This window comes from Morchella importuna (genome assembly GCF_003444635.1).
Source record: "Morchella importuna strain M04M26 chromosome Unknown Morimp01GS017, whole genome shotgun sequence".
Classification (NCBI taxonomy): Eukaryota; Fungi; Ascomycota; class Pezizomycetes; order Pezizales; family Morchellaceae; genus Morchella; species Morchella importuna.
Genome location: NW_025763414.1, coordinates 585,405 through 603,001, shown reverse-complemented (window position 1 = coordinate 603,001; position 17,597 = coordinate 585,405). Strand labels below are relative to the sequence as shown.

General features: G+C 46.5%; 6 protein-coding genes across 6 annotated transcripts; 3 read left to right on the top strand and 3 right to left on the bottom strand.

The window, feature by feature from the left end:
• Nucleotides 1-1,413: 1,413 nt before the first annotated feature.
• Nucleotides 1,414-1,819, top strand: LAJ45_06061 (uncharacterized protein; the record flags this gene model as incomplete). Its single annotated transcript, XM_046115629.1, has 3 exons — nt 1,414-1,443; nt 1,525-1,532; nt 1,603-1,819. The coding sequence occupies 3 exons, from the start codon at nt 1,414-1,416 to the stop codon at nt 1,817-1,819; spliced, it is 255 nt and encodes an 84-aa protein (XP_045971213.1).
• A 1,654-nt stretch (nt 1,820-3,473) lies between these two features.
• LAJ45_06060 (uncharacterized protein) lies at nt 3,474-4,676 on the bottom strand (the record flags this gene model as incomplete). The annotated part of the gene is made up of 7 exons (XM_046115628.1): nt 3,474-3,529; nt 3,588-3,979; nt 4,046-4,169; nt 4,234-4,290; nt 4,355-4,529; nt 4,594-4,610; nt 4,673-4,676. 7 exons carry the CDS (start codon nt 4,674-4,676, stop codon nt 3,474-3,476), a joined length of 825 nt encoding a protein of 274 aa, XP_045971212.1.
• A 153-nt stretch (nt 4,677-4,829) lies between these two features.
• Nucleotides 4,830-11,601, top strand: LAJ45_06059 (uncharacterized protein; the record flags this gene model as incomplete). Its single annotated transcript, XM_046115627.1, has 13 exons — nt 4,830-5,191; nt 5,273-5,321; nt 5,383-5,445; nt 5,509-5,667; nt 5,724-7,520; nt 7,597-7,962; nt 8,021-9,530; nt 9,584-9,888; nt 9,949-10,651; nt 10,706-10,737; nt 10,831-10,877; nt 10,931-11,081; nt 11,137-11,601. 13 exons carry the CDS (start codon nt 4,830-4,832, stop codon nt 11,599-11,601), a joined length of 6,009 nt encoding a protein of 2,002 aa, XP_045971211.1.
• A 1,672-nt stretch (nt 11,602-13,273) lies between these two features.
• Nucleotides 13,274-14,306, bottom strand: LAJ45_06058 (uncharacterized protein; the record flags this gene model as incomplete). The annotated part of the gene is made up of 2 exons (XM_046115626.1): nt 13,274-13,959; nt 14,027-14,306. 2 exons carry the CDS (start codon nt 14,304-14,306, stop codon nt 13,274-13,276), a joined length of 966 nt encoding a protein of 321 aa, XP_045971210.1.
• Nucleotides 14,307-14,569: 263 nt separating this feature from the next.
• On the top strand, nt 14,570-16,912 carry LAJ45_06057 (uncharacterized protein; the record flags this gene model as incomplete). Its single annotated transcript, XM_046115625.1, has 5 exons — nt 14,570-14,679; nt 14,749-14,825; nt 14,879-16,553; nt 16,616-16,700; nt 16,760-16,912. The coding sequence occupies 5 exons, from the start codon at nt 14,570-14,572 to the stop codon at nt 16,910-16,912; spliced, it is 2,100 nt and encodes a 699-aa protein (XP_045971209.1).
• Nucleotides 16,913-16,978: 66 nt separating this feature from the next.
• On the bottom strand, nt 16,979-17,386 carry LAJ45_06056 (uncharacterized protein; the record flags this gene model as incomplete). Its single annotated transcript, XM_046115624.1, has 3 exons — nt 16,979-17,027; nt 17,116-17,178; nt 17,277-17,386. 3 exons carry the CDS (start codon nt 17,384-17,386, stop codon nt 16,979-16,981), a joined length of 222 nt encoding a protein of 73 aa, XP_045971208.1.
• Nucleotides 17,387-17,597: the final 211 nt, after the last annotated feature.

The following is a 17,597-nucleotide window of genomic DNA, read 5'->3' as shown; positions in this document are numbered from 1 at the left end:
AGATGGAACAGAATTCCTGTCGCATACCTGTACTGTACCATTTGGTGCATCATGCCATACACGGAACATACGTATTAGCACGGCTCACCCTGGTAAATGAAAGTTTAAATCATAACAAGCATATAGACGCATCACTTTCCTTGCAGTGAGTGTTACTTATCTGGCCAAAAAAAAGATTGGGAAAGGGATAGTTACAGGTTTCGAACACATGTAGTCTACTAGATTAAGACAAATGTAGTTAGATACTGATTTCTTCAAGCGAGATAATCCATTATTAGTGGAAATCTTTTTCTTACACCGTGGTATCATTAAATCTCTTTTTGCTTCAGGCTTTCTAAGTAGGGTTTATAAACTTAGCTTATATTAATTATAATGATAAAGATACATGTATGCACTCAGGTATTTCAATTCTTGTATTTAAAGGAGTCTGTTTCCCTGACGGAAAGCTGGGGAAATAGCTTACTATATATCATGATGGTTGAGTATTTCTTTTTGTTCAAAATATTCGAGGTTAATGCTTCCGATTTAATTTTGTACTGCTTTCGGAACCCGAACTGTTGACTATAATCTTCCCAAATCGATCATGATCGATCGCCCTTGTCATTTTTTACTGAGATAGTTATTCTTATTTCACTACTCACATTAACATTTATCTGCCCTTTTGATTGTTAGACTATGTTCTTGATCTGTCAGTTTTAAACTCCGTATTGATCTTATCCATATTAATTATGTCTGTTTCGAAGCATGGAGCCTGAGCGCTCTCATTCACTCCGGCGCCAATGTCTTTAATCTTTAGCGACATGAAGGGGCTCCCGGAAGACCCCTAGACGCATACAAAGGGAAATGATCATGGGTAAAGATTCAGCGTATTAGCTGCGGCTGCCTATACTACATGTAATCTCGCGTCACAGATTCTAGGTCTTGTTTTCTACAAGCAAAAAGCAATTAAGAGCAGCAAGAGAGTCAAATGCCTATTGACTTACATGTAATAGTATCTGTCTTTTAAGTAACGTATATGCAGCACATGTATGCAGCTTCAGAGGGGTCTTTTAGGATTGACCCTAAAATACTGTAGACCAGTCGATCGTTGGGATTGCCCTAGCTAGCTAGGCGCACAGGCCTTTGTGCATATTAAGTATGTATCAGCCATGCCAATTGCATAAATATTGTCCAACACTTCTAGTCAATTGCAATTACAAAACCAATTGGTGGATTCGTCGTATCCCACCGCTAACAGGCTGTAGGTACATGTTATTCCTCGGCGGCTCTATGAGCATGCGGTCCCGATGACGTTAAGGCAGGGATGCCGATGTCCAACAAAGCTTATTTCAACTTCTTTGCAACAAACACACGCCACATCCCGCGCAACGAGGTCAACGATATCACCAATCCATAAAACACAATTCAGCAATCATGGGTGGCAGTAATTTGGAAGTCTTCAAGGTACCTATCAAATTGGTCTTGTTAAGAAGGGAATCAAGCGAATAAACTAATTTTTCTTCTTTCGTTTTCCCTCTGTCGCAGTTTGGAATGTATGAATGAGTGCCCCACTTCACTGCCGCCACCAAACATCAAACTCTAACATCACGGATCAACGGACAGGTATATTATGTTCCCGATCGCGGTTATGTACTACTTCGGTACAAATCTCGACAATCGCTTCTCCGTCCCCGATTTCTGGCCGAAAGCGAATGAGACACACAAGATTCCATTTGACCGCGATGAGATCAGGGCAGAATTAGAGAGGCTGAGAAAGACGAGACTGGAGAGGAGGGCAAAGAGAATGGATGTCCAGGAAGTCCCCACAAACCACGAGTAGTGTCAATGATGGTCGAAACAAAGGACCCTACGGTTATGATGCTACAGGAGGAGCTAGATGTGTTTCCTCTCAGTTTGTGCCATCATTCATACTGGTAGCGAGGCGCTAAGATACCAGAGGACTGGAATATTATTTCCTTGTACCATATGTTAATTCTTTTCTCTTTCGCGAAAAAACCTCCTCTCTCTCCCTTCTATACAGTTATATAGCTATAGGTAATGTGGAATATAACGACTCATTATCAATTTGCTATCAATCAGCTATCTAGAAGTGGAATCAGTTAGTGTCCATTCTCTTAGTATTTTGAACGCAAAATACGTATACGTGTATTTACTAAACTCCCTTAAATCCCCAGACTCCATAAAAATAGTATATGCTATAAACAGATTTAATCTAAAAAGCTGGCAATTCTACTCTCAGCCCGTTATCTTCCAGCTCTATCATCACTGGAGGTTCCTGGACCTCAGCAGCTTCACTTGCTCTCCTTGATTCTGCTTGCGGATCTGGATCTGGACCTGGATCTTCCACGGCTTCGCTCCCCCTCCTTGAACCCATTCCCAGCCCCTCCTGTTCGGAAACCGACGCCCTCTCACTGGAATTTTGTTTCCTAACCGCCAAACACCAATATATCGAAAAAATTATACCCCCAGAAAATACCAAAACACCAATAACTATTGCAGCAATAATACCTGCCGGAAGAGTACTGCTCGTTGTTGAAAGGACGCACCAGTCCTCCCACCCTACGGGGGTGATATCATGGCAGTAAAAACAACTATATACATGTAAGTGATAATTCCTCTCATATAATACGGTTGGGGTCAATATACTCTAACGCAGAACGGAGAAATCCACGGGTCATACAGAGACAATTACTCTGGGTGGGTGTGTAATATGAGATATTCATGTATATCCTCATATCCTCATCCGGTGAAAATGGTACGCCGCATACCACGAAGGTGTCGAAAGGATCCTTACACGAGTCGTAACATGAATTTGTGCTTGAATCATTCAAGTTCCGAGCAGCCCGAGTAGTCAGTGTGAGGAGGGTGAATAGAGTCACACGTAGGAGAAATGCGAGTGGGATTCTCATTTTGGTTTTTCAGCAAGGTTCTTGAGCAGGCGACATTTAATCTTCAAAAGAAAGATCGCTCATCTAAGGTCGATATTAAGGAGATAGTACAGGGCTATAGGGCTGGATTTACGCGAGCGAAGATAAACAATGTTGTGTACAATTCGCGCATCGAGCTTACGGCTGAAAGAATTGGGGTTTTCAAGGTGCATAAACCCAACTTTCAGACATAAAGTGCACATTCTCCTCATCGGCACTTAAACTCTGCATCTCGAAAAAGGAAATATAGGGTGAAAAATTCAACGTTTAAGTGTGTAAGCCCAAACAACTATCACAGGTGACCCGACTAGGTGGCTGAGAACATGTCAGCCCGCAGGCTAGAATCAATCATCTGCTCATTCTAAGCGAATTATATCTCATGTATAACGATAACAATGTTTAAACTCCAGGCTCAATTACTCCATAGTTGTTTACTACGCACGTGTTTTCAATCGTCACTAGAAAAAATGTTACGCAAAGTTGTTTCAATTGACCAAAAACCAGGCTTTTTTATTAATAGCGGATTGGGATTTAATTTAATTTTTTTTATGATCTCAGGTTTGTATAGATTTCGCTTACATGGTCCGATTCTTCCAGTAGATCTACCACCGATTGTCAGTTAACAGAGCTTGTTGTGATATGAATACGAACAGTACTTACTGAGTAATTTCGTCAATTGTTCCTCCGCTTTACTTCCTTCCTGCAGCTCCACCATAGTGTCTTCGTTCGGGACCCACGCAATAACACTGCTGGTAACCTGCACTTCTGGTAGCCGGGTTTTTATTTCTTCAGCCACGGCAGAAGTCCTGCTTGGTTCCGTCGTGATTTCGACACCCTTCCCATTCTCATCTTCGCATTCTTCTACATCTTCCGTTCCATCTATTTCTAAAGTAGCTTCGAGAATTGTATCGAAGTCGACCTTACCAGGCAAGACGTGAATAATTCCTCTTTTGGTGAAAAGATATGACGTAGGCGTAGTCGTAGCATTGCATTTAGTGAGGAGAGACTTAGTCTCCTGAAGAGCACGTAGCTTGTTGTCTGTAACACACTCCCTATGCATTCAATCAATATCTTAGAGGTTAACCCTATGTATTAGAATACGTTGAGTTAGAGCTTACAAGACCAATGCCACGGAGCCGGGTCCCATGGCTTCCATAATCAGTGTTTCAAGAGCTACACCACTTGCCGAAATTCCTTGGCCGCGATTTATGGCACCTTGAATACGTTCCTTTGGCATTCCAGCTGTAGATTTACTAGGCTTATTAGTTTCTGCTGAGTCCACGGTGGGCTGGGTTGAATCTCAGACCCTTCTTGGCGGCTGCGACTGCTGCGGTAAGACGAAGGTTTCCATCAAGTCCACCAGCTAAATGTGCGCGATTTTCGGTCAGTTTATGGTTTGTGAGCAGTGGGGGTTTGTTGATACTTACATTTTGATGCATAGCTTATCTCTTGGGAAATCTTTGAGAAGGCTGAGCCTCTTTTTGCATCATTTGCGCCTTTGTCGTGTCGAATCTTACTCCATCTGTTGTGACCGGACTGCGAGACAGAGGATGTAGAGAACAAACATGGGTAGAGTCGAGTGCTTGACTGTGATGTTTGCCACTGTTTTGTACACTTGAGCGATGTGTGAAGAAGTCCAATGGATTGAGATCTCATTTTCTAGTACCTTATGTTCGGACAGAACTGCAAAATTATGTACAGACCAAATTTTGACCCCTCCATAGGAGGTGTGGCCACAAGTCAACCCATTTATAAAAATCGCTTAGCGCCAAGCCTAGTACCCTGTGTCCTACACCTCGGGACATCTCAGGAAACAACCCCCTATGCCCGGACAGAAAGCTGCACACTGTACAACAACATCAACGATATTGGAAACAGCTTGCTGGAGCACCACAATCGAAAATGGCCGATGATAGCTCTGCTGCGGTCGAGGCCGTCCAGCTCGATATGACGAAGCTGCGTGCAATCGCGGAAGAGCCTCAACAACAGCTCTACGTCATGTCCTTTCTTAACAATCTCGAAAAGCTGGTGGACCGGCTTGATGAAGATGGAGCTTCCGCGTATCAACTATATGTCAAAAAAGAGCTTTTCAAAATCATTACTTTGGCCTCGCCGGCACCTACCAGGCTTGTCAGGAACCAGGCAGGGCGCTGCTTCGTTGGGATCTTTGAGAAGGGTGACCGGAAGCTATTATATGACACTATCAATGAGTTTCTGGGGATTGTAAACACGGGGAAGTCGGATAAGGAATTGAAGATTCGGCAGTGAGTGCACTCCTCCGAGGTGGAGGTCTCAATGACTTGACGGGGCTGACCGGAGGTGCCTGCATCGCTTTGGGTGGATAGTGCGGCCGTGCACTGTATAGGAGAGGTTTATAGAGCCGCAGGCGATAGCGTACGACCTTCTAAAACTCCTTGGCTTGAACACAAAAGTGCTGATAAGGTGGATGCTGTAGGCTATGTCATTAGCTACCATGACATGCACTAGTTTAATTAGACTTCTCAAAAGCGCCCAAAATGTTTGTTCGGTCCTGTTGATAATCCAACTAATACTAGCTACAATTCCAGCTAATAGCTATTAGCACTGCGGCTTGAGAAGTGCGATATTTAGAGCTTTGGGGAAGATTGCCCGAATGATTGGGGGTATGGCGGATGAGCCCACCTCTCGAGAAGTGTGGAAACAGGCCAGAAACGCCGCCACCAGTGATAAGGCTGCTGTAGCTCAAACCAGCGCTCTACAGGTGGGGAGGGCATAAACAACATCATTAAAGAGGGGTGCTAATTTGAACCAAAATAGTGTCTTGAAGAGTTGATTCAGGCAACGCAATACTTTAGTAGTCATCAAGAGTTTGAAAAACTACTTTCTTCAGTTATGAAAGCCTTTGACTCCTCTTCGGCTCCTGTGCGGAAGGCTGCTGCATCTTGTCTAGCAGTAGCTCTGGTACAAGCATATTCGACAGAACCGCCTGAGCTAAAGATGGCAAAAAAGAAAAAAACTAAAAGACAGTCAATGGCAATCAATGACGAAGATGGCATTGGCATGGAAAGACCTTCGTCTCCAGGACTAACTGGGAAGAAGGTTGTTGTGCGAATGACATTAACATTAGATGAGATACTTAAGCAACTCTCTACACATTACGTAAAATCATCTACCTCCGCCAAGGTCCGAGCTGGCATTGCACAATGCTACTCAGAGGTCTTTACCAGATTAGGATCGGTGGTTGTAGAAAACAATTATGGGGCTATAGTTACCCATCTACTTACTGAAGTGCTTTCGAACCCTGGAATAACTATGAACAGGTTCCGACTTCTAACGACACGGAAATACGTGAGAATACTATTGGAAGATGTAATAGGTCACGGTCTTCTCGGGGAAACTGGGCAGCTGAATGCAGTCAATACCCTTGTCAACGATACTATCAAAAACTACCCACAAGTCATCAAAGATAAGCCCGAGCCTAGCAAATATGCTTTAACTGGGGCTCTACACGCGTTAGCGTCACTCATCAAGTCGTTAGGCTCTGCCATGACAAGTTCTCAAGATACAACTCGAGATGGCCTACTCCAGGTTTTGCAACATCCCAGCTACACTGTCCAAGTGGCTACCAGTTGGTGCCTTCGAGCGTTTGTTATCGCCGCGCCTACTCAGCTTCTACAAATAATTACAATTTGCATGAATAATGTAAATCGTGAGCTTACGCAGATGACTGCCAGGCGACCTACCACAACAGAGGCGCTGCGAAAATGTACAGGATATGCCAATGGCCTTGCAGCAGCTATTAGTACAGCTCCTCTACAGCCCTTGTATGCCTCGGTAGATATCACATCCCGAATATTGACATTGGCGACTTCGTTGTTGAAATCTAGTGGCGATTATGACCTTCGGATATCAAGCACTCAGATTCAAGTTGCTTGGATTCTGATTGGTGGCCTGATGGCTCTTGGGCCAAATTTTGTCAAAATCCATCTATCACAATTACTTCTTCTCTGGAAGAGCGCACTTCCAAAGCCTTTGGCAAAGGATTCTAATATGGACCGATCGTTGCTGGAATTATCGTTCCTCGCACATGTTCGGGAGTGTGCTCTCGGCTCAATCCTGTCGTTCCTCGAATTCAACTCTAGACTGCTGACTACGGATGTTTCAAAGCGTATTGCAGCAATGCTTCAAAATTCAACGTTGTTTCTTAATACATTGCCAGCCAAGAAATCTACAGATGATGTTTCTCAGCGTCTTTCCCCATCACTACAACTGCTCGATTTTGACCTCATGGTTCGTCGACGAGTACTGCAATGCTATGTTCAACTCGTTAAGCTTTCTCACGGCGAGTCCTTACAAGCAAATTTGCTCACAATCGCGATGAGCTTATTCGCGGATCCGGATAAGTATACGCCGTCATCTTTAAGCACGGCGATCGCCTCCAGTGCTGGTGCGTTTGAGTCTTTATGGGACATCGGTGATAACTATGCATATGGAGTATGTGGATTTGTAAATGGGTTTGACGTGGATGCATTTGCATTTGAGGCCCAAGGAAGCAAACAGACAGTTGCCCATTGGATGACGAGAAAGAGCCCAGAGGCGCGTATAAATGAAACGGTTAGTTACTTCATTCATTCATTGTGTGGTTTGATGTTTTGGACCTGTATAGTTGATTATCCTCACGCCAATAAAGCTCCATGCGCCTGTCATTGGATCCATTGAGCACGATTCTGTTTCTCTGTACATCACAAGTAATTCCATCGACATGGATGAACCTACTCCAGCTCCCCCAGCCACAGCCGTAGTAACCTCAGCTATTGATTTATTCACTATTCTCCTTCCAACTCAGCCACCAAAGGTTCAGGAAAGTATCCTAGAGCAAATTGCTACCTTTTTAGCATCAAACAGCCTTCAGCGAGATCCTGGGAGAAAAGCTGCAATGACTGTTAATGTGGCTGTTGCATTACTGGGGACGCTGAAGGCTACAATTGGTGACACTCTGCCCTCGGCCAGTTTAGGTACACCTAGTGTTCTTAAAATCATACAGGAACTTTTACAAGTAGGTCCACTCCCATCCGCAGCATAAAAAATTCGTATGTGATATTGATTAGTGCTAGGGATTCGTCATTCACCCGGATCAATTTGTGCGGAATATTGCGTATGAATCCCTAGGCCGCCTTTGCAGTATTGGCGGTAACTCCTTCACCGGCAATGTTATACAATGGCTGGTCGACACTATAGTCAGCAACCGTGAACCAAACGCCCGAGCTGGCTGCGCTGTAGCCCTAGGATGTATTCATTCCTACGTCGGAGGAATGGCAGCAGGATTCCATCTCAAAACGATCATCGGGATATTGATGTCTCTCAGCAACGATCCCCACCCGACGGTCCATTTCTGGGCATTAGACGGACTTGCGAGGACAATTGACTCTGCTGGTCTTACATTCTCGGGATATGTGACTAGTACTTTAGGAATGCTTTCTCAGCTATATGTAGCGGAGACTCACAATGAAGAGGTCGCCACTGTCGCCACTTCGAATTTGGAGCTGGAGCTACCGACTACGAGCATTATTGTCAGATGCATTGACTCATTGATTGGCGTTCTTGGACCTGACCTCCAGGATATGACAAAGGCCCGAGAACTCATCTTGACCATGGTCGGGCAGTGCTTGAAGGAGCCGGATTATACGGTTCAGCTGGAGGCCTTGAGATGTCTCGAGCACCTATCTCTCTTTGCAGCGAGCCATGTAGACATGAGCAGTTACGTTAAGCGATTGCAGAAAGAATTGGATTCACCTTATATGGAGCTGAAGGATGTTGCTGCCGATGGTTTGTATCAACTCATGAAGAGCGATGCAGAAAGAATCATTGATGTTGCAAATCCGGGGCTCGAGGAACAACTATGGATTGCCTTGGACGTAAATCCTAATCATGAAGGAATTCGTAACATAATTCGAAATTGGTTAAGTCAGACAGGTATTGACGATGCAGGTAAATGGGTGGATAAATGCCAGATGGTGATGACAAAAACAGTCGAGCGCCGGGATGGGCCAAAACAAACAGACGAAAAGCCAATTATGTCAGTACCCACAGACCTGCACGACGAAGAGGTTGCATCTTTCGCTGTTGCCGGGGGCGCGTCTGGTGAGAAAGAAGGCTCGCAGCCCAGTGGGCAAGAGCCGTTGAGATGGCAGGTCAGGACTTTCGCGATAAATTGTCTCCGGGAATTGCTATCAATGGCAGCCAAGGAGATGCAGGCAGATTCGGAGCATCCGGTAGAGGACAAATTAGTAGTGAAAATTGCCGACATCATTAGAATGGCTTTCTCGGCGAGTACGGCGAACGTAGTACAGCTCAGGTTAGGAGGGTTGAAGATTGTTGACCAAGTCCTAAAGATGTTTGGTCACACTCCAGATCCTGACTTTCCGGAAGCGACATTGCTAGAACAGTACCAGGCCCAAATTGGATCGGCGCTCACACCAGCATTTGCAGCTGATTCAAGTCCAGAGTTGGCCAGTGAGGCGGTGAACGTTTGTGCCGGGTTCATCGCAACCGGGATTGTGAAGGACGTTGATAGGATGGGGAGAATATTAAGGCTTCTCACTTCAGCTTTGGAGAACTTCTCAAGTAGGTAACATCAGTGAATTTTTTTTGTAGGTATCTTAAACTGACACGCAAAGGTGATTCTGAGGTCCCCTCTATCGGTGACTTGAAAGGGCTCAGCTCGAATGCCCAGGTTATGGTGAAGATGGCGGTTCTTAGAGGTTGGGCTGAGTTGCAGGTTGCTAGCAAAGAACAAAGTTATCTCGTTGATGTCGTGAAACCGCATATTGCTACCCTAGCACCCCTATGGCTGTCTTCGTTGAGGGAGTTTGCGAGATTGCGGTTCGAACCTGATATCTCGACCAATTCGACGGGCCCGGCATCCTTAGGAGGGTCAATCGATACAATATACTCAGCGCTGAACCGAGAGACCCTGTTGAAGGTAAGTTCGAAAATTCATCGTTAATCGACGGCAATACTAATCCTAATATCACTCTTTTAGTTTTACCAAGAGTCTTGGTTGAAACTGGTTGATGCAATTGCCAGCCTAATTGAGCAAGATAGTCAGTTTGTTTTCGATGCTCTGGATGGTAAGGCCTCACCCGCTGGCGAAACCAATGGGAACGGTGTTGCCCATGATATCAATTACCGCGACGAACCTGTAGCATTCTTCTTTGTTCTATTCGGAATTGCTTTTGAGGCACTTGTCGGGCGACCTGGAGGACCTGATAGCCTGGCAACTAAAGAACAGACACTTGAGATTTTGCTGGCTTTGAAAAAGATCTTGCACCCATCCGTTTGTGGTCATGCAATTTATCAAGGCGTTGTTTTCTCCGAGGCGATGGATCTTCTTGACCGATTGGTTCTTACTGAAGGGTTGGCTGTGCAGTCTGCAATTGTGGATATTGCGAGGAGCTTATGTGTGGCACATCCAACTGCCAGATCTAACTCTGGAGCAGGATCTCAGGGAGAGAAACTAACAGAAGATATTGATCAACTATTCGAATTGACAAGACTCATAGTATTAGTTTTGGCTGGGTTGCTACCCAATCTGGTAGACTCAAAGACTACAGTTCGGCACCAACTTTCGGAAGAAGCAGTAAATGTTGTTACGGTATCTCTTGACGCCTTAGTCGACGCGGCGGAGGTGTTCCCCGCTGTGATCAGAATGGACCTTTATGCCTCTATCCTCCACATCTTCACCAGTATGGACCTTCCTTCTTATATTTGAGGCGAGCATCGACTGATTGTTTCCTAAGCTATCTTCGGCACTGGCGTTTGTCAGTCAGAGGTTGTGCCTCGCTCGTTACCTATATTTAAACGATTTATCCATATTATCACCAAATCTGGGGGCGGTAATGACGGTGAGCTAGTCATCATGCAGGTTCGGAGCTGCTTAAGCACCATTTTGAGGGTTTTAGATAATGCAAAGTACGTACACCCTCATTCGAACCAAGCTTTATCCAGGCTAATTTATTGGATAGGCTAAGGGGCGAAGCTGCATTGCCTTGCATTAAAAACTGTTTAATGGCATCAACAATAATAATCACCGCCGGAGTGAACGTACTTGCTCCAAACGACGAGCTGGTACCAAGGCTTTGTGATAATATCCTAGAGGCCTTTTCGGATTCTTCGGTATTCCAAGATCTTTTGGGTGCGCATGAAGTGTAATATTGCTAACTTTACCTAGACTATGAAAGTGGCTATCCAGTGCTACCGCTCCATCTTGATGGTTACTCCTAAGAGCGCATGTGACCAGGAGATTGTCCGTTACATGATACCCCGCATGATAACCTTTGCAACCTCGACCGATGAGGATGCAGATAACGTGAAAGGGCTTGTTTGCCATATTCTGACATCCTTCGTATCTACTCTCTTTGGCGACCAGGTTCAGATCGCCATGGCGGTTTTCATACCAACTCTCCTCTCTCGAGCTGCTTCCAATCCACAGGCATACCAAGAAACTGCAGCTAGACTTCTAGAACTTGTCGTAGTGAACCAGATCGCGTTCAAGAATGTTGTGGCGAACCTGAACCCCTCACAACGTACATTTATGGAGGAGATTTTGCGATCAAACGCAAAGATGTCTGAGGGAACGACAAGGCATGAGTCGAATGCCCCAGCCATTGCATTGAAGATGGATTTTGGGGCGTAAAATGGATATTTTACCTGAGCTGTACATAATATATATTTAGACAAGAGAACGGAATAGTTTTAGGGCTCCTTTAATTTTTCTAGTGAGGGAGTTAACTAGTAAAAGTAGTAACTGTAGCGCAGGACAGGTTGATATTGTACTTGATACTCAGGCTTATAGCTCGCTAGAGTAGATATAAATAGATCAAAGCTCGAGATATTATATAAATACCCCCACTTTGAGCTTTGTTCTTATGATGTGCCACTCAGGACTGTCGCACTGCATACAAGCCAAACATTTGACCTTTAGATGTGTACATGAGTGTCTTTGAGTGTGAGGTTGGACAGATAATCTCGGCTGGGCTCACTTGGTTGATCGTTGTAGCTGTTGTGGATGGCTAGTCGAACCTAAACGTTAAACCTTAATTGGGACTGAGATCTTGGCACTTGTATGGCTATCGAGTGATACGTTATGAAGCCCTAACCCACTCTGCCCACAACCCCGCCGAATCGCTTGGCATAAATATATTGAGCACAACAGACATCGATTTCCACCAACCTGTACTGAGTATAATATGTGCCTAGTGCTGGGAATCAGGGCCGTCATAAAGTAGAAAGTCTATTCCTTTCTAGTGAGTATAATTTCTCCAAATTGTATCAAAGTACAGCAGCACGGTACGTACTATGGTTTTCATGAGATAAATTTTGCTATGCCTCCAAAACTGTTCGAAGTGATCCTTTCCGCTACACGCTGTCGGAAATCTATGTCTAGACTACCTGAAAGGATCAATATAGTAGCCAGTCATATCCAAGTTCACTCTTGTGGATGATGCCCACAAGGGTTCCAATAGAAAGCCGAACTCCGCTAGAGTAATCATGACCAAGGTACAGTCGAGCTTCATAGAGACTCATAGAGACATTTGTTTATGTAAGAATAGTGACTTCAAAACTGTCATGGAAGGATGACCGAGTGGTTAAGGTGTGTGACTCAAGATAATTATCTTTCTTGCTTAATAAGCGAGGTTTCTCATGGGCCTAGCCCGCGGGGGTTCGAATCCCCCTCCTTTCAATTCATTTTTTGGTCTTGATACAGTAATGTCTATATTCACACCTTGTTCATCTTTTACCCGCTCCAGAAGAGGCCGCGGTTTGCAACACCTCTTACTCGAGGTTCCTGCAGCATCAACCACAAGCATCACGCTAATACTCAAACCTACGCTAGTTAGTGCGTAAAAGTTTTTGAGACTGCAAAACTCTTCATGCATCGTTGGTGCAGGGGTAGCATAGTTGCCTTCCAAGCAACTGGGAGGGGTTCGAGTCCCCTACGATGCAATGCTTTTTTTTTTCCTAATCCCCCCCCCCCCCCCCCTCCTAAACAAGTGCACCGTGCTCCTTTTCTCATATAAGGCTAATATAGCTTCCCGCGTCCCCAGAGTTATTTAGGATGCTAGGTTATTCTAAGACTTATTTGTACTCCGAAGTATCGAACAATTATACGAGTGATATCTCATGATTATAAAACTGAAATCCTATCAGTACTAATAAATAAACTTCATAATGACCTTGCTAGTCACAAATAGCATATGCTATTCATGTCACATAATATAATGAGATTGCACAGATTAAACACACCCAATCTTCAACGATTCGACACCAAATAACCAAATTGCAAATACACATTTGACCAAACCAGACTAGCCCCCCGCGGCCGCTGGTGGTGCCGCGTCTGCTGCTGGTGGGGCTGGTGGGACTGGCGGGACTGGCAGCGCCTCCAGAAGAGGCGGGACCTCCACCCCCTGCTCTATCAATGCCGCCCTCAAGCCAATCTCTTCCCAGCGGGCCGGTCGAAGATACATATACCTGATATGCGCCATTTCCAAGTGATTCACCGCCTCCATCATGCGCCTGATCCCATGGGACACAAGCGCCATAACTACATCGAACCGGTCAGCCACTCCATCGACCTGGCCACTTCCACCGAAGAAGGATAACATACTTAGCGGGAACACGCCAAAGATGGAACCATCATTCGTCCAGTATTTCTCCGCGGCCCTGTACCCCACTAGATTGCCGCCGGCTGGGAAAATAACGGCCACAAATGCAAGGAAACCCGCAAGGTAGATGTTTGCTCTGATGATCCTGTACTTCCAGCGGGTGGGCATGTCGAGCGCGAGGCGGTCGGTGTAGACGGCGGGGACGCATGACGCGGAGATAATGAGGGAGATGAGTGAGAGGATCTCGAGGGTATCTGGCCAGTTTACCCAGGCGCGCGCCGCTATGAAGGGGATGGGGTTGGTAATGAGGAGACCGAAAGCTTTGGCGTATTGCTCGTTCTTCTGGATGTCTTGTCGTTGGTAGTGGCGGGTTAGTTGGTCGAGCTCTGGGTAGGGAGGGTGTTTGTGTTAGTATTCTGTAGGTGTTTGGGAGAGAGATTTGGAGACTGATACCTTCTTCATCCATGTATAGGATGTCGCTTGAGTAGTCCTCTCTCTCGATGTCTCTGAGTACCCCCAACCTGGCTTTGATAGATGCCTCGTCCCAGGTTAAGTACCTATCTTTTATGTCCAGCGCCTTGAGATGGCATGCATCCACCACGGGTGCTAGAAAGCCAAATCCATAAGGTAGATTGAACGCGAGCATATCACCTTCGGGGTCCCATAGCCTCTGTGGCTCCTCTTCATCGACATATAGAACCTCCGTAGGTTTTCCGGGAAGATAGCGATTCATTTTTACGGTAAGGAAGGTGCAGAATATTGAACATCTTGACTACTAACTTCGAGTTTTGATGCATCTCCAGAAACAAAGAGACAAAGAAATGAAATACAAAAACCCCACGAACAAAGAGGTTGTGGTTGCATCACAGGATCTGACTCGATGGCCATCCATGCACCCGCCAAGCCTTTCTTCCTGCACAACGGTTGCGGCTCAACACCAAAAAAAAGTTCCCTATCCCCAAACACAACCCCAGACCAACCAACCCCACATTCGCAATGAACTCACTCCTCCACACCCGCCAATTACTCCGCCGCTCTGGCGCAAAGTTCCTTAAACCCCGGGGCTACCGAATTCGAGGATTGGCCTCCGTTTCCGCAGACCCAAGGTACGTGGGGTCTCCCCCGCCACCCTCCCCCACATCCTCCCCCGGAGACACCAGACTTATGGGGTACAGTGCAGCCAGAGAATACGATGTCGTTGTTATCGGCGGAGGCCACGCTGGATCTGAAGCCTGCGCTGCCGCTGCGCGAGGTAAGAAATTGCACTCTCCTCACACCCGCACGGGCATTTCGCTTAGTATGCAGCTGGCGCACGAACCGCGCTCGTGACGCAGAAAATCGACACGATTGGCACATGCTCCTGCAATCCTTCATTCGGCGGCATTGGGAAAGGTATCATGATCAGGGAGGTCGATGCTCTTGACGGCGTCTGTGGGCGCATCACAGACAAAGCTGGTATCCAGTTCCGGGTGCTCAACAGAAGCAAAGGACCTGCCGTTTGGGGCCCCAGAGCTCAGATAGACAGGGTATTATATAAGAAGTATATGCAAGACGAGCTTAACTCTTATCCTAACTTGGAGATTGTTCAAGGGAGCGTTGCAGATATTGTGGTGAACCAGGCGCCGAATGGGCTGCACCTGGACGAAGAAGGCCACTACGGGAAGATCCAGGGCATTAAGCTTGAGTCTGGGGAAATTATAAAGGCGAAAAACGTAGTAATCACCACGGGTACATTTCTCGGCGGGGAGATCCATATCGGTATGGATGTATTCCCGTCGGGACGCATGGGGGAGGCCGCCACTTTCGGCCTATCTGCATCCCTCAAGACTGCCGGCTTCAAGATGGGACGTCTAAAGACTGGAACGCCGCCCCGTCTTGACGGACGCACTATCAATTACAAGAATCTTCTCCCGCAGTATGGCGATGAACCGCCAATGTCGTTCAGTTATCTCAACGAGCGTGTGCAAATTGAAGAGCAGAACCTCTGCCACTCAACCAACACCGTACCGGCCACTCACGATATCCTTCGTCAGCACCTTCATGAGTCCATCCACATTCGTGAGACAATTAAGGGACCGCGATACTGCCCTTCTCTTGAGTCCAAGATAATTCGTTTCTCCCACAAGGAAAACCACATAATCTGGCTCGAACCAGAAGGTGTAACAGACCACGTAGTATATCCTAACGGAATCTCCATGACCGTTCCTGCTGCAGTTCAAGAGCGCCTCCTCAAAACCATCCCAGGACTCGAATCGGTAAACATGCTACAGCCCGGGTATGGCGTTGAATACGACTACGTCGATCCACGGCACCTCCGTGCAACTCTGGAGACAAAGCCCATCAAGGGCCTGTTCCTCGCCGGGCAAATCAATGGAACAACTGGCTACGAGGAAGCAGCTGCACAAGGTGTAGTAGCGGGAATCAACGCAGGCTTGTCCGCGTTAGGGAAGCCACAGATGATCATAAGTAGAAGTGACGCCTACATCGGCGTCATGATCGACGATCTCATCACGAAGGGTGTTAGCGAGCCATATAGGATGTTCACCTCGCGCAGCGAGTTCAGAATGTCCGCACGGGCCGATAATGCAGATGTACGACTGACGCCCATGGGCCGTGCGCATGGCGTTGTGGGGGATAAAAGGTGGGCCCACTATGAGAGTGAGACATCGCAGATGGCGGATCTGCGGACAAAGCTTGAGACTACCGTTTTCGGCTCCTACGAGTGGACCCGGCGCGGTCTCGGAGTGAACAAGGACAGCGAGAAGCGAAGCGCGTTTCAACTCCTCAGACTAGCAGGTGTAGATACGGCGAAACTTGTCGAGGTCGGTGTGTTGGAGAAGGACCAGTGGTCAGAAAACATCATGCGAAGAGTTGAAATCGAAGGTGTTTATGAGCCATATGTAGTGCGACAGGCAAGCGCTGTTAAGATGTTCATGAGAGATGAGGCTTTGCGTCTGACTCCGGATTTGGATTATACCCAGTGAGAGCCCTCTCTCTTTCTACTCCTGTCTATTCTTCCTTACTGACAACTGCACGTGATAGGGTTGTCGGATTATCAACAGAAGAAAGAATTCTCCTCAGCGAGGTCCGACCAGAAAGCATTGGCCAAGCCAGACGTATTGAAGGGGTATGTCCCCGCCTGCCCCCACTTTTCTTCCACACTATCCCCATCTAATGAAAATCCAGATAACCCCCACCGGTTGTATCCGCCTCCTCCAGTACGTCGAGAAAAAGAAACGCCTAGAGGCCAAAGCTCTTGTAACCGAGAGCGAGAGAGCGAGAAGAAGCGCACTAGGTGTCGAAAAGCTGGAGAAGTCACCAGATGACGTGTTTGTGTAAAATAAAAGGAAAAAAACCCCAAGACAATGCTTGTACATTTACCGCCGAGTTATATTTTCTTTTCCCTCATGTATTTTGGTAGATGGTTTGGTGTTTTGTATAATTATTCCCGTTTCTGTTTTTATCAAGGCATTCGTTTAGTTAGATTGGGTGTTTTGTACGGATTTTGTTTTGGAAATAAATTTTCAGTTGTTTTTCGGTACCCAATGATCGCTCCACCACCGTGATACACAGATGGGTTGATTGGTTGTCTGGAGCACCCCAGGCTGAACGCAAGATTAATGGGTGTCTTCGCAGAGTTATCAGAAGGAGTAGAAAGTTGAGGCCAATAACCTCACAGCTGTAGTCTGTAATCCGTACTCACCTCAGTCTAACCGCTCTCGTTACCGTTAGCGCCTTTCCACATATGGCCACCTTAATATTCCGGGGCGCGCCGAGTGATATCTCATGCAACCCCAACCCACCACGCAACATCGATCGAGTGATATTCCATGACCGTTGCAAGCCACTCCAACCACGTAGGACACATTCCCGGGATTAAAATAGCTCCCACCGGTTGAGCACAGTAAACCACACAAACCCACGCGGCTGGAAGGGAAGGGGGCGCTTGACGAACCACCTGGCGCACCACTCACACAACACAACACAACACAACACAACGTCGAGAGTGGGGGGAGAAATGGTG